The 23,210-nt window shown below is 39.4% G+C and overlaps 1 protein-coding gene across 1 annotated transcript in view; it reads right to left on the reverse strand.

Moving 5' to 3' along the window:
• The window catches only part of LOC111219615 (protocadherin-15-like), a 131,866-nt gene that overhangs the window by 23,854 nt on the left and 84,802 nt on the right, over window positions 1-23,210 (reverse strand). The window contains exons 27-33 of the mRNA XM_022742330.1: window positions 19,737-19,864; window positions 15,386-15,616; window positions 14,921-15,009; window positions 12,994-13,170; window positions 12,324-12,542; window positions 10,922-10,930; window positions 9,662-9,772 (exon numbers count right to left, since the gene is read on the reverse strand). Of these exons, the coding sequence (XP_022598051.1) occupies window positions 9,662-9,772; window positions 10,922-10,930; window positions 12,324-12,542; window positions 12,994-13,170; window positions 14,921-15,009; window positions 15,386-15,616; window positions 19,737-19,864 (964 nt within the window). The remainder of the gene's footprint in view (window positions 1-9,661; window positions 9,773-10,921; window positions 10,931-12,323; window positions 12,543-12,993; window positions 13,171-14,920; window positions 15,010-15,385; window positions 15,617-19,736; window positions 19,865-23,210) is intronic.

A 23,210-nucleotide genomic window follows, 5' to 3' on the forward strand; every position in this document is an offset into this window, starting at 1 on the left:
TCCAAGATATGTGTGTGTGTGTGTGTGTGTGTGTGTGTGTGTGTGTGTGTGTGTGTGTGTTTGTGTGTGTGTGTGTGTGTGTGTGTGTGTGTGTGTGTGTGTGTTTGGTATCTGACAGTGGAAACCCTCTTATCCTTAGAGATATGACTATCAAGGTTTGTTTTATTTGGCTGTGTATTGTGATTTGATCCAATTGCTCAAACATGATCATCAGTGACGCGCTAGTCTTGCGGGACAGATGCGATACTGTCACTTCATAATGACAATATGCATCTGGAGACAGGTTGTTGAGGTGGTGTTAGCGGATGGCAGTGAAATCTGCTGCTGATAGAGCAACAATCACTGTATTTTATCCTACATCACAAGTCATTCTCTCAAAAAGTTTGACACGTTTTTAAAGTAATGTCAGGCAGATACTTCTTTGCACATTAGATTTACTGCAGCTGTGAAGGGCAGTGGTCAAATTACAGACTGCAGATGAGACAGACACGTCATTCCTTTAGCTACAGGTGTTTCATTAAAGAAAAGGGAAGGAGCTGACATATCTTTCAAGTAGTTACAAATGACATCCCTTGTAAGAATCACCTGTTGAACTCACACAGAACAGAGTGTGACTTTATAGCAATTAAAAGAAATTTATATTTTTATGTTATTCAAATGTGTAAAAAGGTGGAAAAAAAAGATTTATATCAAAGAGAAAGAGGCAAAACTCTTAAGTCTGAGCAGAAAAGTTGCACATGCAACCGAATCTGTAATAATATTACTTTTACATGATTTTGTGCTATATAACATTTTGTTTGTGTTTTTTGTTGGTTTTTATTGCAAAGACTTGTGTGGATTAAGCCCAAGCACTTGAAACACATCTGCCTACATGAAAGCAAGGAGCTCACTCTGGCGCTGAGTACCATTGAGATCTATTGACTGACCTTGAGATGGTAAGCCTTTAAATTGGATAGAAATGTACTGTAACTTCAGTGTAAATTTTGTTGTGTAATTTTATAAGTAAGAGAGAGATTTGGTCCAAAGTAGCAACTAACATGTATAGTGAAACGTCCTCTAGTGAGACTGTCCTCCTGTAATAAACTAGCCCATACGTATTTTGTGCAAGTTATTATGACCCATAGTTATGTTTTGTTGCTAGGCGACTTCGAGCAGCTGTAGTAATTATGACAGGAGCAAAGGGAAAGATGGGTGGGCCAACAAGACGAATATGAACAAAATCAATATGACATAGGAGAGTGGTGTTTGATTCTCATGTGTAACCAGTGTAACCATGACAACAAAGATCGTGTAGTGTTAAGAAAGTATCACAATCTTTTTCTAAACCTAACCAAGTAATTCTAGTGCTTAAACCTAACCAAGCCATGACTGTTACTATAGTAACCATGACGACGAAGGTAGGTATGCCGTAGTCAGTACAGTATGCGTGTTAATTATTGAAACAATGACAACTGAGGTGTGGTACGCCTGCCACCGTAGGAGCACTATTACAGGAGACACTGAAAAAAACGACCTATATAGTTGGAGGACTTGTTGGAGACCTCTAGTCCAGTTAATGTAAAGCAGAAACTACAGCAGTGGTTATTATTCCAGCACTAAGATGATAGGTGCAGGGCGGACAACATCAATAAATCTTGTACACTTATTTAGCACCACGTATTTTATTGAGAAAAACATCAATCATTTCCCAGTAAATACCTGCACAATGACAACAGAACCTCTATAAAAAGTTCATAAAAATTTAGCACATATTGTGAATAAAAATATCACCCTACAAACATTTTTTTTAGAAATATTTCCACTGTACCTAAAGTATGCACCCATCTAAGTATTAACATTGTTTTGCCTCCTTGAAAAAAAACCCCAAAACATTCACATGACCTTGTGGACCATTAAAAGACAATGCAGGACCACTATGAATGCAAGGACAATGTGGGTCCAAGGGGAAAAGATACAATTAACTACAGACATTAATGAAAATGAGAGTTAATGGAAGACAGACTGAGAACAACAGAAAGACAAACCTTTGTGCAAACCTTTCAGAGCTAAAAATCAATATGGGGAACTAGAGACAAATGAGTATTTATAAAATGCAAATACAAACTACCAAATAAATTGTGTTTTCAATTTGTAGAGAGTTAGTTTTTCAATACGTTGTATAAGTATTCACGTGAAAAGATATATATTGTGCTTTGACTCAAATTAATAACAAATATGGTAAGATCTTTGCAGACAGCAGCCTACTGATAGAAACGGATAGATGTAACATGTAACTGCACAGAGACAAGAATCTGTGATCTTAAAGTCAGTGTTAACTATATAACAGTGAATATGAATGAAATGAGATGGAACGTAAAAACCACGTGTACGCAGATCATGTGACTGTTCTGTAACCGCAGAAATACTGTAGCAAAACTTATCCATGCAAATCAAATACCCTGTCCCTGTTAAGTCCCTGTTAAACACAGTTCAGTCCAAGTTGGCAGGTTTAACAATGTTCTTACTGTGCTGATTGATTTTCTTTTTCACACCCGAGTCAACCGCTTTAGAAGCCCACAAGGTGTGTGTTAAAGCAATCCAAAACTTGTAATCAGCCTGCGAGAGGACACATCATCAACGTCTAGTCAGATTTTTTCAAGAAACAACTCTGACCGCAGCTAATTGATGATAATTTGTTGTTGACAAGAATGTCAATTACTTGGAGAGGATGTAAAATGCTAATGACATTAGTCAAACTGAAAGTTAACCAGGAGACTTTTCACCACTTTTAATCATTTGATTTCGCAGCTCCCATCTGTAGTTATTTAAGCCAATTTTCCCAAGTGTTAATTAAAGAACAAGTCCTAGAAACGTTGTTTGGGGGGAAACTAAAATAATGGACGACACAGATAATGAGTATGCCTCCCAAACAATTGCTTTGACATAATTGGAGCCAGGCTTTTTTGAATTCTTCATAGTGGTTCAGGTTCACAGAAACAGGGACACAAATTAAAAAATGGACTCAACTTGTTAACCTGATAATCTTTTCCTCCTCGTGCTTCACCACTCCTTTAATCCCTCTCTCTTCTTGTAATAGTCAAATAGAAATAGAATAAAGTAACAGAGTGGAAACCCTTTGCAGCTATTACATGACTGAATTAATCATGGCTATGTGACCCTCTCCCCTTCTCCTTAACTGTTTGCAGCAAGTGCCATCATTTGAAGGGAAAAACATTTTTGTTCAACCCATAGAGTTTATATTAGGCCTTGGTCTTTTTCTTTCTCATGTAGAGAACATGAAATCACGTCACAAGAAATCATCAAATCATCACAATATCCCACTGAGCTATTTTTGAGTAGTAGTCCTTTGACAGCTCCGCAGGAAATACGCAAAAATGTTAAGAAATCCCCCCCGTGTGCTTTCCATATCAGAAAGGCAAAGGCTAGAGCATTGTCGACTGAGAGGGGAATCGTTTCTCAAGTTCTTCCACGATGGAGTTCATGTTTGGGTTGGGTTGAATCTGTGGAGGTGGAGGAGGAGAGGATCTTCCCCCTCCTCCTGCTCCCTCTCTACCTCCCTCGCTTCCCTCCCCTCCTCCTCCTCCTCCTCCAGCTACTAATACATCCAAGGAGTCGAGAGAATCGAGAGAATCCATGGAGGCCCGGCTCCTCATGACCTTTTTGAGCGGGATCTGTTTCTGGTCTATCTGACTGAACATGTTGGCCACAGACTTCTCAATATCCGCAATGTTTTGGATGTTCTTTAAGATTCCTTTCAGCTCTTTTCGGGGACCTTCGGGCTCCATGGGAAGGGGCGGAGGTGGTGGTCGGAGGGACACGGGCCGCAGAGCTGGTGCCTCAGAGAGTGATGGGAGGACGAAGGTGGATGGACGCAGGAGCGAGGGCGACAAAGGAGGAGGGAGAGGTGGAGGTGGTGGGGGAGGAGGAGGAGGGGGAGGAGGAGGAGGAGGAGGAAGAGGAACCTGCTGTTCTGCATGGTTGGAGTGAGATGAAGCAGGAGGGAGAGGAGGTGGGGAGGAAGGGTGGTGCAGAGGAGGAGATGGAGGAGGAAGAGGAGCAGATGTGGGAGGTGGTGGAGGTGGGGGTGTTGGAGGAGGTGGTGGTGGTGGAGGAGTTGAAGGAGGATCAGGTATGACCTCTAAATGGACCTGAAGTCTTTCTTCCGCGCTCTGATTTCCTGTTAAATTTGCCCCAAAGCGCCGCAGCACAGGAGGAGTTGGCTTGTGACTAGGTGGAGGGGTTCCTCCATCACTATGGGTGACAATGATACTCGGGGGACCCTCCTTAGTCTGAGCAATTGGGGTATTATGAGTGGGGGTGTGCTTGTGATGCTGAGGAGACTCTGGGAAAACAGAAAGTAGAAGATCAGGTGACAAAGATCCTCGTGAATCTCTGTTTTGCCTTTGTCTCATTTCCTGGAGCGCCTGCTGCTCAAACTGTCTGGCTTGTTCTTTGACGGTCAGCTTGGGTTCCAGACTTGGGCTCCCCATCAGGTCTGAATCCAACCCACGGTCAAATCCTGAATCCAGACCGGCGTCTTTACTCTCCTTGAATTCAGCCTTCAGAAGCTCCAGCTCCCACTGCACAGGATCCATGACCACTTGGCGTCTCAAGGCGTCAAACATCTCCCTTCGATGTAATCTTGATGGGAGAGTCCAGCTGTGTCCACCTCCAGATCCCCATCCACTGTCACTACCGCTGTACCCACCAAACCCTACATCACCCCCAGGGGAGCTGAGCCTCAGCCAAGCCTCTCGAAGCCCTTTCCTGGAAGGGGAGAAATTTCCAAGTAGGTCTCTTCTTCTCTGGCTTCTTCCAAGAGTCTCTGGACTACTCAAAGTCCCGTCCTCATGGTAGATGGGATTTTTGATAGTCAGGGGGTTTTCATCAGAGAGAAAGGTGATGTTGGACTCGGACTTGGGCAGGTTGTTGAGCACCCCTCCGTTAGCAACACATTGCCGATGAGCAGCAATCGCACGGGTCGCAAAATCTGAGATGAGACGTTGGCGGTCGCTTTCATCCAAACTGCCGCCACTCCCACCACTACCACCACCACCACCACCACCACCACCACCACCACCACCACTGTGGTTTGACCGGCTGGTACTTGAATTAGGAAAAAATGAGAAAAAAAAGATTGAATGAAGGAAGAAATCATGAAAGAATTACAGACAAATATGAGGGAGAGGAGTGTATAGTTAATCGGAACGATGCAGAAATATGAATGAAAGCTAAATGAAAAGGGAGAGGGAGATGCGGACTGAATGAAATTTAAATCAAAGAGCAGTAATGCACAGAATGGTAAAATGCAATGTTTCATAAAGGGAAGTGACAACAGAGGCGAACATAAAAAGGTGGTAGAAAAAGGGAGATAAAACAATACAATGTCAGCTAGTGCTGTTGTTTGATAAATGAAATGAAGAGAGATTCCACATTAACAGATGAATGAGGAAGGGGATGAGAGGAAACAGATGAGGGATCTTAAATGAGGTATACAAATTTTATTTCTGTGCTGGTTTTACTAGAGGGGCAAGAGATGAAGCAGGAAAAGGAAAAGAATGCAAAAAGATTTTATGTATGCTAAAAGTGCTGCGCTACAAAGACACAACTGTATCACAACTATAAACAACAGCAGATCTGCTGGGGCAGGGACAGACAACTGTGTCCCATGGAGTTCTGAGAGCATACGCATTTCTGTCCAACCAAAAACTGATTTTCTTGCATAGTTTGGGACTTTCATGAAACTCTGTAGACTCCTGATACTCCATGGCTATTATGCTAAGACAACCAATGCAGCTTTACCAGAGTTATGATTCATCACGACCTGCCAAGCTACGCAAGTTTGCTCTACGATCTACCAAAGCATAACTTATCCTGCACATAAAACAACAGTAACCGATGACAAGTACAACAGACACAAGCACAAAACTACAAGCAAGTCACAGCATTGTGTCAAACTAGTCACACATGTGAAGCAATTCGCTATCCTACTCACTTTTGTCTGTCAGCCATGGATAAAGGTGGATGGAGGAGAACAACAGAAGATGGACAGCAGTCAATATGAGAACAGGATAAGTAGAGTGATGAAATTCCAACAAAGAATGCTGTTAAAATGTTCAAAGTTGTGAAAGTTGAAGAAGTTGAAAATGTCTATGGAACATGGCAAAAAATCATGGTTAAATATTAGGGGAACACTGGGGTGAAATTTGTCAAATTTCCCAATATTTGACAAAGCATATTCCACATTAATTCATCCTGGGATGGTTGGTTGTGCATGACCGCAGTTTTGTGTTATTGCCTTGTGTTACTTTTATGATACACATTCACACCTGGCAGATGCCTCATCTCAACAGAGCCATGTACTCCTGTCCAAAGGGGGGCAAGTAACATTTTGGAGAACATTTCTAAATCATTTTTCAGTGCTTGTCTGGGATTACAACTGGCAACTTTACAGTCATGATAGATAGAAGATTAGTCTTGGCCTTTACTTTGTCTCACATACAAAGTATGTAGTAAGTATTCAATTTTCAAAACGCGCATCAATTTTGGAAACCCATTCGAAATTAATTTGACTGCACAGTTGCTTTTCAAAGTAAATGTCGAATTGTACCAGGTAATGTTAAAATGATAGTTGCAAATTTTCAATATAATTGTGAATGATACTTTTGAGTAGTCCTTTGACTAAAATAATTAGGACTGCATACTACACAGTATATTGTGTCAGTAATATGTTATATCATTGAAACTATATTGCTAGATTACATGACTTAGTTTAATTTATTAGAAAACATGCTTCATTTAATGTGCTGCTAATAATAAGTTAAAGAAAACTTAATCTTCAATACGAAATTGAAAACAGACATTAAAACCCAAGTCTGTCAAGAGAACAGCCAAAGGTAATTAAAAGGAGAAGAAATGCCTTGAAAATCAATCCACTGAGCAGTTTGATAATGGACCTTAATTATGAATGTGCAAACTTTTGCACTTTGCCAGGTTTTATACTCTTTTGGGGATTATTTAGTTCCTACACCACTGCAGTGATACAGAGCATACGCACATACAAGGATTACACAAGACATACTAAACACACACACACTTGAACACACAAAAGACCTTACCCACCACAATTAAACATGCTTTGCAGCTTATCAATAAAATTAATTATCGCCCAGGGTGGTTTTTCTAAATTACGGGCTGCATTTATTTCAATTATCTCATATCCAAGTTCATTTCCGCACACATTTTTCAGAGAATCATTCAGGCTGGTTAGTCTCACACATACACCCACACACACGAAAAATCACACAGTTGGAAATCCCTTGTTGTCATTTGGAGATAGTTCCTACCATCTTGCATATGAATTGCTCTCATGTTAATGGGAGTTGGGAGGCATATCAAGGACAGACAGGAAACCAGTGATGCATGTAATTCTGATAAGAGTTCCTCTCAACTTCCTCTTAACGCTCCAGTAAGGAGAGTGCATTGCCTTGAGTGAGTTTGTGTGTATGGGTGTGGTTGTGAAAACTTGCAGATAAAAGTTACTGCGGTGCCTCTATTAGACTCTTGTTTAACTAAAGCAACGCGTATCAGACCAGTAGAAATTGGCAAGAGGATAAATTAAACAATTTGCTAGAAGACACACAGGAACAGGGGAGCTGCAATAAGTGGTGAAGAGAATGTGACTAACTTGCACAATAATATACAACTTTCTGAGGCATGCATGGAGAAGATGTGCAACAATGTCCTTCAGCACTGATAGAAGGAGATGCAGGACAGAATTAATAATAAGTTAAATTAATTTGTCCATAATCACCGAAAAGCTTATTTATATTGCCTCAATTTACTGGCAATGGTCAAATATTAGCAAATATTATGCATAGCAAATATTCACAAAACTCATACTGCAATCTCATGTGAAAGTTGATTAAAAAAAAACATTCTTAAAGGATAGATTTGGCAGAAATCACTTTTAGACATTTCAATACATGAGCCCTGAACGCATATATGTTTTTCTTGAGATTACAGTGATTACAGCATTATTGAAAGCCAGTAATCGATGTAAATCTTGAAGTGCACTTGAGAGGTTGCACTCAAAGAGAATATTGTTCTGTTGGCAGATCGCTGACCTTCACTTATCTTTTGTGGAGTGAAGACATTGGTATGCATTACAACAGGCGAAACCGACATGGAAAAAGCTGAATGTCACTGAATTTAGTGAAGATAAAATTGCCGGGTTTATCTACAGATGTTAATGCATTCAAAAAATCAGAGCTTTGTTTGGTGCTGGTCTGATGTGGGGTTACATGGCCCTACTTGATTAATCCACGATTGTGTTGCCTCGGCATAATGTTTCTTTGGCCGCTGCAAAAATGTGAAATGAAGGAAATGTGTCTAGACTACTAAAAAAGCCCTGAAGGCCACATTCACAAATGTCTGGTGCTACTTTAAGACACATTTTGACTCAATAAATCCTTGCAAAGGCACCTAGCGTAAGAGTGATTTGGGAAACGTCAACTAAGCAGGTCAAGTGTGATGAATCAACAAGAAATAAGTACTGAGTAAATAAGTCGTATCATTTATCTATTTGACACAGAATTGGCTCAAAACTTTGACCAGTTAGTTTAATTGCCAAGCTACATTGGCAAAGCCTTTAAATATGGTTGTTGAACAAGTCTGTCGATGATGCGGGTGTGTTGATCAGTGACCTGGAGAACACCAGTAGTCCACTTCCCTCATTAATGTTGTTTTGTTTACTCACTAGCTACACACAGCCAGAGGTAATTAAATCAATTGCACCATAATGCAGTTAAAGGGAGTGAAAGACTTATTGTTTGTTGATTAGTCCATGTTTATTTATGACCACGATTTTTGCACTGCTGCATTCTGGTTTCCGCTACAAACATCTCTGTTGGTGTGATCACTTTCACTTGTTCAGAGGGTTTTGACATGAGCTTGATGCTGTAGATGGAGTTTATTGTTGTGTTTAAAGGGTAGTGGGTGGTTCCCTTTATGACATTTTTCCTGATGTCTGCATTATTTCCTCCTCTTTTATTTTTTATGTGTGATATGGATTTATGTTGTTATTTTCCATTTCCTAATTGCTTCTGGTTTGGATTAATGTTAGTGTTTTGTGATATATTGATTTTGTAGGAATTCCTACTGCTTGGTTTTGGATGTTGGGAACTATACATTTTTTGAACTGCATTTTCAAATTGTGTTACATGACCTAGCACAGGAGTATTTTGTTTGTTCCCATCATAAAATGTGGGATTAGACATCTAAAAATCAAAAACTTGGTTTTATTAATAAGTAAATTGTATTCAAATATTCATATTCTATCCTTGCCTTCTCATTTTCAATGCATGAAAGAAGTGAAATTGGGAAAATATTGGATTCATGCTTGACCTCAGCTTTGTGAATAATAGCTTTGGTCTTCAGAGACTCAAAGATGCAGGTATATTTGCATTTTCCATAGCGATACTTAAAATTTGGGGAGGTGTAATGTTATGGGACTGACTGCATGTATGGACACCACCAAGCTCCCAGAGTACGAAAAGGCACATCGCCAAAGCCTGGAGTTTAACAACTAGAGAAATATGAGCTAATGCCTCTGTTTTGGCCCATCAGTGCAGTGTAAATGCCACTTTCACACTTCACTTACATGGCGTTGTCACCCAGCTCTTCATATAAGTTGTTGGCAGTGCCTCCCCCTGGTTTGCCTTTTGGCAGTGCCATCTGGATACGGGCTGTTTTGGCACATTCTGCCTGGCGCCTGGACACAGCACAGAGGAGACACAGAGTTGGATATCTAAAGTTACAGCAAAATCCAGACCTTAGAGAGTAGTAAAACAGTCATAATGAGGGCAGGAGGACTTTTTTCTTTGTCCAAAAAGTCTCTGGTTTGCGGTTTCAAGTCAACCGCCAGTACATCCGTCTGTGCTAGTCCTCATGCCAAATACTACTATTTATTTGTGCATGTTCTGAAAAAAATGCAATAACAACAACATACAGTGTGTATATATATATATATATATATATATATATATTTTTTTTTTGCCATTGTACAGTACACATTTTACTTGTACTAGCCATGCCAGCAGCATGCCTCTGGCGATGTAGGCCCACCACTTTGGTCCAGGCTGAAATGTCTTAACAACTATTGGATGAATTGCCATTAAATTTCATACAGACATTCATAGTAGCCAGCAGATGAAGCCCTCTGACTTAAGTTAGTCCCCATTTGCCACCAGCCTTAGCTGCACTCTGTGTTTATTGCCGAGCAAATATCTGTATGCTAAAACTAAAACTGTAAAACACAGCAGTAAACTTTTAATCTGCGAAATATACCTGAAAGTTTTTGTTTAATGTGCCTCCCTGCATAACTTCATTAATACTAAAGTGAGACAATGTAACATATATGTTGAACAGTGTCCACTGTGGCCCAAAGTGGCATTTACAACATTGAATTTACATCCATTTTTTTGTAATATTGTCTTGAAACAGTTGCTTTCAACAGCTCCTGGAATCAATAAACATCTAGCATTAGCCACTGCAAGCTATTGGTGACACCAAAAAGGTTCTAGAAGCAAAACTGCTGAGCAAACTGGCAAGGGCCCTGACTCCACACACACACACACACACACACACACACACACACACACACACACACACACACACACACACACACACACACACACACACACACACACACAATTAAAAGCATTGGCTTTGGACATTTACTGATCCCATGTTCTTCAGGATTCATTTGTTTGATTGTCTGCTGTCCTTTCTGTTTCACCGCCCTTCCTGATCTCATTCATTTTATTGTACATTGACAATCAACAGATTAATCACAATGAAAGGTGTTTAAGACGTCTATGACATTAATATTATAGCGTGGGAATACGAAAGCAGTACTCACTCTTTGAATCTGGTGGTATACGATCGATGCAGCAGATGAGAGACAGAAAAAGATTAATGATTATTTGAACCATAAATCACACCATAAGTCATGTTAGCCAAGTTTACTTATTGCAATTTTATAAGCAAAGTCAGGCAATTGGTCTTCATTACAGTCATTTAACAACAATGACTAGTAATTATTATGCTGATGATTACTACACTGTTTTTCTTTCCTCAAATCTCCTCTTCTCCCCACAGTGTGTCATTTGTCTCTCTCTCTCAGCAGGATGAGAAGCTCTCTCCAAAATGCACTGATCCAGTTTAAATGTGTGTGCGCACTTGTTTATGTGTGTTTGGGAGATGGATGAAATTAATAGCCTTTCACAGTGGTTAGCTAAACAAACTATTAGGATTGGCACTGTGGGACAGGCTGCCATGCTGAATCATCTAAAGAAGTGACTGGCCCAGGTGATAAAATGATAAATAGTGCTAAAGGACGTCCTGTGGGAAGAGAGTGTCAGCTCTGTCAATTCGTCTGACTGTCTGCCTGCCTGAAATTCATAGGTTTTCTGGATGGCTTGTTATCTTTGTTACCATTCCCTAAACTCAATCATTATAATTAAGCAGCACCAACTTGATGTTGCTGTATAATGGTTTCACTTCAAGCACATTTACATCAGTGGCTGTAATGCACAAACCCAGAAATCACACCAAAAGTACATTACAATGAACACTATCAACTTCAAAATATGAGATCTATTGCTGTTCTGCTATATTGCAATGCAGTAGATTTAATAGCTGCCTACAATAATCCACCTCACCAGGCACACAGGAGAAGTAAAAATGGACACAAAAAAGGAGAAGCTGCTGTGCATTGATGGGCTGTTGAGATTTGGTAAGGACCGACACATTTGGGAATCTGTCTCTCAATACTTTACTGCCTCCCTATCTTATCAGTGGCACTACGCCACAGGCCCATTTGTTTCTAGTGAGGGTGTCAATCTTTAAAAACTAGTCAAAAAATATTTAGTTTTACTTTTTAAAAAGTTATTTACTTAAATGGCCGAACAGTTTTTAGCAAATGTTACCCAAACAGGAGTAAATAGTGCATTTTGTTGGGCACTATTTTCAGCTGTGGATGAATTAGTAGTTACAATAGGGAGTATTTGTAGCACCAGGAGGACAGTGTGTGTAGGACTGATTTAAATTAAACTACAGTTCCCATGTTCATCATAATGAAGAAACAATAGAGGTCCTTGGCACAGAAGAATAGGAGTATACCAGGCTTACTACACAGGTCTTAACTGCTACTAAGATTAATTTGAATCTGTTAATAAAAACAACAGTACAGAATATCTAACTTGAATGATTTAAGTTTTACTCCTAAAATGTAAAAAATACCACGCAAAAATCCTACTTACTGTCTGTAAGTGATAATAACGATCAGTATGGCAGGGACACAACAGATGATGATAATAACTGCCAGAGCTAACAGAGCCCCTTCTGTGTAGCCTACAGCCTGCACAGCTTTCTTTACACTTGTCACCACTTCGGGGGTGCGGATCTCCAGAATCCGTCCACCAGGAGGGAGGAAAGGCTGGAACTCTTTGTTGATGTCCAAGAGTTTACCGTCGATAAACCTTGGGATGAGAAACACAAAGATGTGACTGAGACCGTGCAACATCGAGCGAGTGTTAATGCTTGGTGGTGAAGGGCCGAACTTCCTGCCAGCTAGATGTCAAACAGTCATCCAGTTTGACACCAAGAGCACACAAACAGACGCCCACTCATTTATTAGTATTACCAAACTCCTTACCCTCAATGACTCTTAGTTAAAATAAGGCCTGACAAATTTTATTAAGAACTTTTCTTCTTGCATGGATAAGCTGCCAGAGAGTACTAGACTGCCTACAACAAAATACGTGAAAAACTGAGTCAATGGCGGCACTCCAAAAAATTAATTGAAGCCAATTAATTTAGGCAATTAATTAATCGTGATGTAGGTTAGGGTAGGACCTGTCCAATTTTATGATATGGCTTTTGGAGAGCTGCCATTTTACTTTTTCGTGGATTTGTTGGCAAAGTTCTTACTTGTAGAGCTCCTGTCTAGATACTGCTCTATTTGTCAGAGGGTCGATGGCATAAATCATGAGGTCCGACTTGGTGTAGTCTTCCTGCTCCATCCCATCACCATGGCGATGGGGCCCGATGGTTTCCACGACAACCTTTGCTCCTGGTATCTGATCCTCAACGTAGCGTTCCAAAATGCTGAGGATTAAAAATAACACATTTTGATTGATGGGTTCACTCACACTCACACTCACACACACACACTCACACTCACACACACGCTATTACATTATATGTACGCATTTACAAAAATATACCTCATGCATGTACTTAGACACAAAGCCTTCAAACTCCAGTCACACCACACACTAGACAGAGACACATACCACACACATGTTTTTTTCCAGCCTGTCAGCTTGGCACACTCGTGCTGTGCAATATTGATTTCTTTCCCCCAAGAAACACCTACTCACAGCAGGTCCCACTAACGTGTGTGTATGTGTGTGTGTGTGTGTGTGTGACAGACAGAAAGGGAGTGAGGCAGAGAGAAAAGACAGTAAGTGCTTTAAAACATCATTATCATGTTATACTGTACGTGTGAAGCTAAAGAAAGCAGCAACCTGATGGAGCTGCGGTACAGTGATTGTGTCTGTTGCTGCAGAAATGCAGACAGGTAACTGTGTACATGGGAACAATATCATATCATATAATGAATAATGCATTTTGTGTTTAATATTTAGATCTTCTGTTCCTTAGACTGATAACTCCTTAGGAGATAACGTCTAAGAAATTCCTGAAACAAGTTGAGTCTCATCAGAACATAGTCCGGTTATCTCACATTGAAGCTGCTGCACTGTGATATGGATGAGGTCATTTTTTCAGGCCTTGAGCCCAAAATGTTTTGAGCATAACATACCATATTTTAAATAGTGTATAATGCCTCCAAGAGACAGAAGATGAGGGAAGAGTGAAAGGAGCCAGCTGGTGGCAAAGGTAACAATAAAAGGTAACATACCAAAAATCAGCATTGGCCTTAAAACATCAACTCAAAGAAGCACCTTTAAAATCCAATGCAGACTAAAGAGAAAACACCATCTAAATATACTAAAATATATAATGAACTACATCTATATCCAGAGCTTGGTCCTTCATTTTTTTCATTACACCAATAGGGCCATTGTCTGCCCTGTAACTGTTGGTCGTCTGATGCCTGTCCTTGTTACAGTCCCAGCGTGGGTTCTAGTTCAACACAGCACCCGCAACATTATTTTTACTAGGACACTTCATTATGATAATAATACTATTTTTAAATGCAGTACTGTTTGTGCTCTTTATTTAGTGTTGTTGATTTCCCCATGGTGGCAATTACAGCTCAAGTTCTTCCTATGGAGACACACCATAGCTAAATCAATATGGAGGAATCATAGACTGGTGTAACTGTATCATCTAAAATGGCATCAAATCAAGGTTAGAACTTAATTTCAATACTGTATGACTGTAACTTTATTGTACACCCTATATGATATGAAACTGTGACTTTTTCTGATCTGTTACTGACTTTTCAGGCAGGCAGTGAGAACGTGTATATGGACGACCAGATGTGTTCCTCACCTGCCATATATATTGCTCCACTGTTCTATGAAATCAGTAGAGCAGTGAGTGGGCAGATGTTTGTCAAACAAAGTAAATATTATATAAATGTTATATAATCAGAGGGTCGGTGGTTTAACAGACAAGGTGACCATCAATAGTTTTGTGCAATGTTGAACATAAATTGCATGTAGTTTAAATAGTAGATAGATCAGTTCTCTTAAAAATAAGTTTGATTGTCATCAGTCAGGGTACATGTAGTACAGCCATGTTAAGGCTATAGATGATTTATTTATACATTATATATGAAAAAAATATATTTAAAAAAAATCAAATCAAACAGTACAATGTACCTTACCTGAGAAGCTTGTCTTTGTTTTTCTCCACATAAGTTGGAGGGACATTTGATACAACCACCTGCATGTCCAGCTGGTTCACGACTGACACCTACACAACAACAAAATAAATGCAAATGAAACTCATTTCAATTAAACTGAATCACAAACAGCATGGTCAGCTCTGAATTATGTCACTAAACTTCATCAGCTGGTACCTAAACCACTGGAAAATAGTTTTGCACAGGAAAAGACCACATTTTCACTCCGACCACGCTTCAAGTTTGTGCCGATTTGAATTTGTTCTCACTGTCGCATATTTATCTACTTCAAGGACAATCTGGGATTGACAATAACTCCCATTGCAATGAAGTCAAATCATCTCGACTTAATTTGTTTTAAGGAAAATGTATAATATTAGATAAAATAAAGCTCCCTTTAAGAAATGATTATAAACCTGCCAACATTGTCAAAAAATATATACACACCACTATCTCCGCCTTGCTGCTGTGTCCTTGACCATAGTTGTCCGTAGCAACCACCTCAAACTTAAAATACGACCTCCTCATGTTGCGGTACATGATTGCCGTCTTCACTACACCGCTGTAGGGTTCAATGACAAAGCCGTTTTTGCTGTCTTTTGTGTCTTTACCAGCCTGAGGGGGGATGATCAGCCGGTAAATCATTGAACTGTAGTTGCCAGTGTCTTTGTCCACAGCCTGGGGAATGAAGAAAATAAGACTCACTAGAGTGTATCATTGTTATTATCATAATCACACCACCACCGCAATATCATCATCATAATCACTATTATCATGAAATGTCACCTTCATGTGCACAAACAACACTGTGATCAATTCATTGTTGTCATTATCACAATAACCAATTCTATGATTTCTGATGATTATAGTTATGATAGTAACCCCCTCGCTTCCTGTTCATCATCATAGCTTTGGTGTTTGAGCAGCTGATCAACACAGGGCAATGCCATGTACAGCATATTAATTAGTTCAGGATTGTTATCTCTCTTGTATTTCTTACTCACTGAAAGCTACATTATGTTGTTGCTTTATCAGGATTTTTTTTCTTTTTCTTTTTGCTTGCGGGGGAACCTGCTCGGACACTTTTAGCGCTTGAATTGTTTGATGTAGTACTCTGAATAAGCAGTAGGGGGTAAAGTGGTGCTTTGAGCTGTATGAAGGACTGTTCTTCTGTCATTCTGACTAAATACCAAGTATCTCCCACATTCACACAATACATGCAAACCTCACATTCACATCCAGACTCTCAGTCAGACAGACATTGATTTATTGCTGGGTCATTACTAAAAGAGCTGGGAGTATAGACTACAAATTCAGCCCTGAGACACCCACCACATCAAAAAGGTAACACTATGATAGGAAGAAACAAAAAAAAAAAAAATTTTCATGTGGCCAGAGAATAAGGAAATAGAGGCGAGGAAGGAAAGGAGAAATAAAGGAAATAAGGAGGTATACATGTAGAAAGATAAGGGAAAAAGGGAGGATTGAGGGAAGAACATGTGCATAGATCCATTTTTTTGTGTTCATACTTGCAGAGGTCCATGGCCCAGTTAGGATAACTTCTTGGCAATAAATCTATATCTGCAGTAATATCAACCACCTGTTTAAACTGCAATAGCACAGGTGTGGAGTACAGACCTGAATATATATAATATTTTCTATTACACCAAGGGTATAGCTGTGTTCAAAATCCATGTGGATGTGAATTCTAAGCAGGTTTCAATTGTGTGGTGTGCTCATACTGGAAAAGTGGCAAAATTAGGTATACTTAAATCAGTCAGTATGGAATCACAAAAAAACCTTGATTTTTGAGCTGAGTTCATGGGTGTACAAAAGAAAAGCAACCTGGGTGGTGGTGAAAAAGCTCCTGGGAAAAAAAAAGAAGGCTGAACTGTTGGGAGAACATTTTGCTGTCTCTTTAAAAGGAGCTATTTGAAAGTTTCGCTATTGCTACATAACCCACATTAGCATTGAAAGCTGTATACTTTACTGTATACTAGTCTTGCCAAGAGCTTCAGCCATCGTTGCGTATACAATACAAGAGGTTATAATACACCCTGTGAGCCACGTTACTCCTTCAGGACAGACTGGACGCCACAGTGACTTGGTATTGGTAAGTGGCTATATGGTCAGTACAAGGAAAGAGGTAATAGAAACATAAACAGCACAAGAAGGTTGCTTTGCACCGCTGGAGACAGCTCTTGATGATTAAAGGAATGACATTTGATGCTGAACTCACAACGTTTCTTCAAGACTGGTAAGTAAATGGCTGCTAATGTTGGCTATGTAGCGATAGCAAAACTTACAAATAGCTCCTTTAATTGGCAGCACTCAAACTGTCTCTCTTGCAGTTATATTTCGATTGTCTTGAAACTGCTTATTGCTCTTGTATGATAAAAACATGAATATAGTTTATAATATATAAGTTTCATATATAGAATTATTGGGACACACACAGAGTTTGACTTTTTCAACTATCCTGTGTGTTTTGAGTGACAAAAGACAAATGTTGTGAAAGCCCTTTGGTATCACTTTAACTTTAACATGAAACAACACATTTTCACAAATGAATACACAGATTCAGCACTTACAAAGCACAACCATTCCAGTGCTTTTTAAAGGCCTTTCCACTCTACATTTTTGGCACATTCTGACAGAAAAATCAACAACATGGAAGACAAAATAAAAGCAACCGCTCTGAATCCCACTGGACACCTGAGCCTCATTCAAAAGCATTTTCACATGATGACTGAATCACTTGGTAAAGCAAGGCCGTGTTCAACAGCATTGTGTGAAAATAATGTAGCCGTCTCATTAATATCCATGAAACCTCTGTGGGGTGCAAATGCAGAGATCGAACATAAAGGAAAAAAAAAAAAAAAAGTTAAACACAGCTCAACTTCTGCTGCATTTTCAAAGCACTGATAACCAACACATGCCAGCACACATTCCAGATGGATAATTGTATAACATGGCAGCCGTAGCTGATGTTATGATGAATAAAATAACTGTTGCTGTGATGACTTTCTGAAAATGTATGTTCCTTTCTAATGCTGTCTGATATTGTTTCATTTGATAAATCTTCAAACTCATGAGTGTATTATTTAAACTTGACTTCCTGGATACATCATCTTTTCACCAGTACCTCTAGCAACACACCCACACCAGTGCAGCCCTTTGAATTCTTTTTTTTTTTTTTTCACGCAGGGCTATTTTTGGTTTAAACACCCACCGAAAAGGAAGCGTGGAAGGTTGGAATTAGTAATTAAAATGGGGATGGAAAGGCTGCAGAAAGGAATTAGAGTAAATTCAATACCTCTGCATTTGCATTGGTTGTGGTGGGAGAAGTGAAAGAAATGTCAAAATGACAAAATGTGACACAAATTGAACTAGAAAAATAAAACAATCTTCGGAGGTAACGGATAGGTTTGCTGACGTGAGACTCATCTCAAGTCTAATGAGTTTCTGTATTATGGCGTCTTCTGAGGGACAAAAAGAAAGACAAACTCCTGCACGTGTACTTGAACATGGACACTCTGAACACATGACAGCCCAGCATGAAGCAATATGCACAGCTAAGAAAATGTAAACCAGTATACACACACAAAAAAAATACATACACACACACAATAGGTGCGATGGCATTAGTTAGAGCTGAGTGAAACCACTGAGACTGAAAATGCATATTTCTCAAACTCTCTCTCCGTCTTTTTTCCCACTCACTCTTTCGTCTGGATGTTAGCGAGTGTGCTGCCAACATCCGTGTCTATCCTTCTAGTCACTCCCTGCCATTTCATCTATTCATCCACCCATGAATCATGCATGTGTTCCCTGCCTTCTCCTGTCCAGTCAGTTCATCTCCTAGCAGGATGCCACTTATCTTTATCTAACCATCAATCCTCGCTCTTCGTTGCAACCTCCACATCTATTGCTTCTCCCTGTGATCATTGAGCCTACTAGCAGACTATTAGTTCTTCGTGTCAGTCTGTTTAAGTATTTAAAGAGGTCAAATGACTATAGACTGTAAACCACATTTACGTACACACAATCCATATGAAAAACAACACCCTCAGGTGCTTGCAGCAGAGGAATAATAATTAGAGACACCAGATTTATGAGAGAGAAAAGCACATTTTCTATACTTGTGAAACTGTGATTTTAAATATGACTCTTTGTTGCATGCTCTCCTTATTCTCTCATCATTCCTGTCACTCTCACTGTGTACAATCTAATGAAGCAGGAATACGGGGTTCTTAAAAACTGTGATAAAATATTAAAGCACATACTTTTCTGCCCAAGACCCTGCCCGAGTCTCCTGTGGCATCCAGGCTCATTAAAACGTATTGCTGCTTCTCAGATAGCGGCTGAAAGAGAAACGCTCCGTGACCCATTTTGGGCCCTGGAAGGCATTTTAATAATACGAGTTACTGAAGTTGTTTACAGTGATATGAAATTCTTCAGAGTTAGGTAAAAGTAAAGGGGAACAAAGAGATGTATCAATTAACAGTGAGACAGAAGTAGACGTCGAGGGAAAAACAGAGTAATTCCTACCAGATTATCTTGTTATGTACTGGATTTAAGATTATCTCTGTTTAAAATCCACCTGAGGACTGCGCGCACCTTCATGATGAGCTTAACTGAATTTAGCTGTACATCTTCTTTTATGACCAAGTCATAATATTTTGAATCTCACACTAACAAAGGGGATATTATCAAGCAGGAACTGCTCACAGGATTACCTGCATTACATTGTCAGCTGTCAGATGGTTTGTGTGTGTTTGTGTGTCTGTATTTGTACCTGTACTTGCAACACCGATGTGAAAGTTTTGGCATCTTCTGCAACACCTCCAATGTAAAGGGGTCTGGTGAAAACTGGTGGGTGGTCGTTCTCATCCTGGATGTCAATCACCACCTTAGCTGTGTTAGCTAGGACACACACAATTAACACAGTAAGCCATTACAAAAAAATATAAAAGATGAGCTTCTGTGAAGCACATATGGTATTTGCTGGTACACATGCAGTGTAGAGCTGCTTGATAAACTGCAAAGGATTTCTGTTGCAGCCGACTAAAGAGATTAATAAAATGGAAGAAATAAACAAGGACAAACACAGTCACATGTGTAAAGCATGGGTAACCGAGACCAGCCAGTATCATCCAACTACAGAGCTGCAGCTCCAGCAGGTTCAAGCCTGCAGCACGACCTGGTTTAGACCTGCAGATGTAGACATCCCATCTACAGGCAGGTAAAGCCATGGCTTCTGCATTGGCTGCAGATGTCACAACTATTACGATTGCAGTGTCGTCTTTGCTTGTGGGTGATAATGTTGACAAGTCGATGCTACGGGTCTAAAAAAAAACATTAGGAAAAATGAAGAAAGAAGTTTAACACTCAAAAGCTTCTCAGCTTATCTGCTTTATCCAGACTGTGTGAGTGTGGTTTGATCAGATATGTTTGGTAACACGCACACAAAAAGCCCCGTATCTGTTATGACATTTTGATTCAAATTTGGCAGAAAATATTGTGTAGAGGACTCCAGAGTGAGAAGCTGAAAAACAAAATGGGTTTACATAGTGATCAAAAGGTGGGATGGCAGAGTGAGTAATGACTGAAGGCTTGTTAGCTTCACTTCCAGAGCCGAGGGGTCGACGTTCACAACTCTGAAAATGAGCTGAGAGAAACATTAGGAGCTGCTGAATGTTAAGGTGATGCTGCATTAGAGGTGACCCTGCTCTGAGCCAACTGATCACATTTTTTGAGATATATGCATCAAGAAACCCAATACTGCTGTCAACATTATGGCCTTTGCAAGTTAGGTTTTCAAAATAATGACTGTGCCAAGGTTCAAAATGAAGTTTTGCATCAGTAATAGTGTAAAAGCCATTTTGAATTACACACAGAAACTATATGGAAAAAAAAAACAATTTAAAATATACCAGCCATTACTGTAATTAAACCACACTATTTATTCAGCGTAAGACAAATGACTGTGCCAATGAGCCTCTGACATTCATATTCAGTGATTGCAACTTGGAATGACATGCATTCAGTCTTTATCTGGCCTATAACAGAATTCTTAATCACACCCACGTAAAACTGTAACACAGTACAGCTACCAATCTCCGTGAAAGAACCATGTGTCTCAAAGAAAGAACAAATCCCAGGATTGTGAACTGCTCAAGTTTTACTCCGAGAAAGACAAATGAAAAAAAAGAAGAAGAAAAAAATCACCCAAAAACTTTGGCACATATAAAGAAAAACACAAACAAACAAGCAGCTGCAAATGTTAATCTTCTTATCTACCATAGCCGTCCTAGAGACACCGTACCAAAACGTCTATTTACAATTCCAACCTTCACTTGAGTTAGAAAACTGGATTAACACATTATTAGAATCCTATTGATTTTCTGCCTGATTAAAATGCGTACCAAAAAGAATTGAAGGGGATTTGCTAATGACTACAATGATTTGCAGTTTTAATCCCTGCAGAAAGCTTAAATTCAAATGGTTGGATGAAATGAGAACAGCATGTGGTAAAACACTATAATTAAAGAAGAAAGGAGAAACCCGGGGAGCTGAGCATCAATTAAGAAGAATGCAGATATGTTGTGAAAGGAAGAAAGAGAAACGAGAGAAAGACCAGCAGAGATAGACATTTAGAAAAGGCAGCGAGAAAAGGCAGGAAGAAAGAAAGACAGAGGGAAAAAGAGTTAGAGACTAATTAGAGCCATTTTCACTTCAGATATAATTTCAATTGAAACCGTGACAACTTGTTTTGGTTGGTCCCCCCACGTGCAACTGAAGAGAATTCATTTTTGGATGGATTAAAATGAGGATAAAAATGAAAGAGAATGAAGATGAATAATTATTCTATAACTAGAACTACTGCCTTGTGGTAGCATGCCTCCACCAATCAGCCAAGGTGCAGGAAATATGGCCACAATCGCCCCTTTTTCAGAACAGTATAATGTCATTGTAAAGTTGAACTTTGACAATTAGGATATAAAATGTCATCACTTCATTGTTTTATCCTATTAAACATTTGTGTTAAATTGTGTCACAATTAGTGAGTTATGGGCAAAGACGTGTTTTGCGAGGTCACAGTGACCTTGACCTCTGACCACCAAAATCAGTTCATCCTTGAGTCCAAGTGAATGTTTGTGCTAAAATTGAAGAAATTCCCTCAAGGCGTTACTGAGATATCGCATTTTGCATTCAAGGGAATGAGACAGACCGATGGACAATCTGAAAATATAATGCCTCTGGCCCTGGCTGTCGCCGGTGCGGAGCCATAAAAAGAAATTCAATGAAAGACGAGGACTGTGCTTGGATTAATGCAGGTTCAGTTCAATGTAATGTTGACTTGTCCTGCTCTCATAAAGTGATGGAGTACAGGTCTGTGTTTTTCCCTTTTATTCTACTTATCTAGTTTTACTCAAGTTACATTTCAGTTCAAAATCTTAAAACAAAACATACAAAAAAAAAAGGAATTAATATTAATATTTAATAATATATCAGTCTCAGGGGTCAGTTTCTATGTAACTTTCTATTTAACTTACTCTATACTTTTAATTTTGCTACTAAGGAAGAACATTTTGCTGATAATAATTCTGTGTATACTTAGGGTATACGTAGGGTTTTGAATGCAGGCGTTTTAGTATATTTGGCATTAATGTAATGCATATACTTGTACTTAAGTAAGGATCTGAATATGTCTTCTCTTGGATAGAATATCTGCAAAAAGTTATGGCTTTACAGATAAAATCTTAAGATTTGCTAGCTTTATCCAGCCACTTTGATCATCGCAAACATATTTCTGTTTGCCAGTTAAATTGTAGACAGTTACATAATTGCATTTCAGTGAGATGTGATAGCCAATGAGACGCGTATCTACCAAGTGGAAAAAAAACAGCAGCAGTGAAGACAACAAGGTGGTGTAGCCTACAGGTTTGATAGACAGCTGAACGAGAGAAAGGGGCAGTTTGAAAGGTTACAACAACAGCCAAGGTCTAATATAATGTATCCTCCAAAACATACAACTGTATACAGAAGAAGGTGGAAGGTGGAGAGAACTTGTGCAAGGTAAAAGCAGATAGAGCTCAGAGAGAGAGGCAGAGAGAGAATGAGAGTGTGGGTGTGCAGAGAAAGCTAAAGCCTGAGGCAACATTATCTTAATATCATGTAGCAGGCAATGCACTGTTGTTTTATTAATCCTTAAGTGTGTGTGTGTGTGTAATTAGAGAGAAGAAAAATCGGTGATCTGTGGTGATGC

This window comes from Seriola dumerili, unplaced genomic scaffold, assembly GCF_002260705.1.
Source record: "Seriola dumerili isolate Sdu_G_001 unplaced genomic scaffold, Sdu_1.0 BDQW01000068.1, whole genome shotgun sequence".
In the NCBI taxonomy this organism is placed as follows: Eukaryota; Metazoa; Chordata; class Actinopteri; order Carangiformes; family Carangidae; genus Seriola; species Seriola dumerili.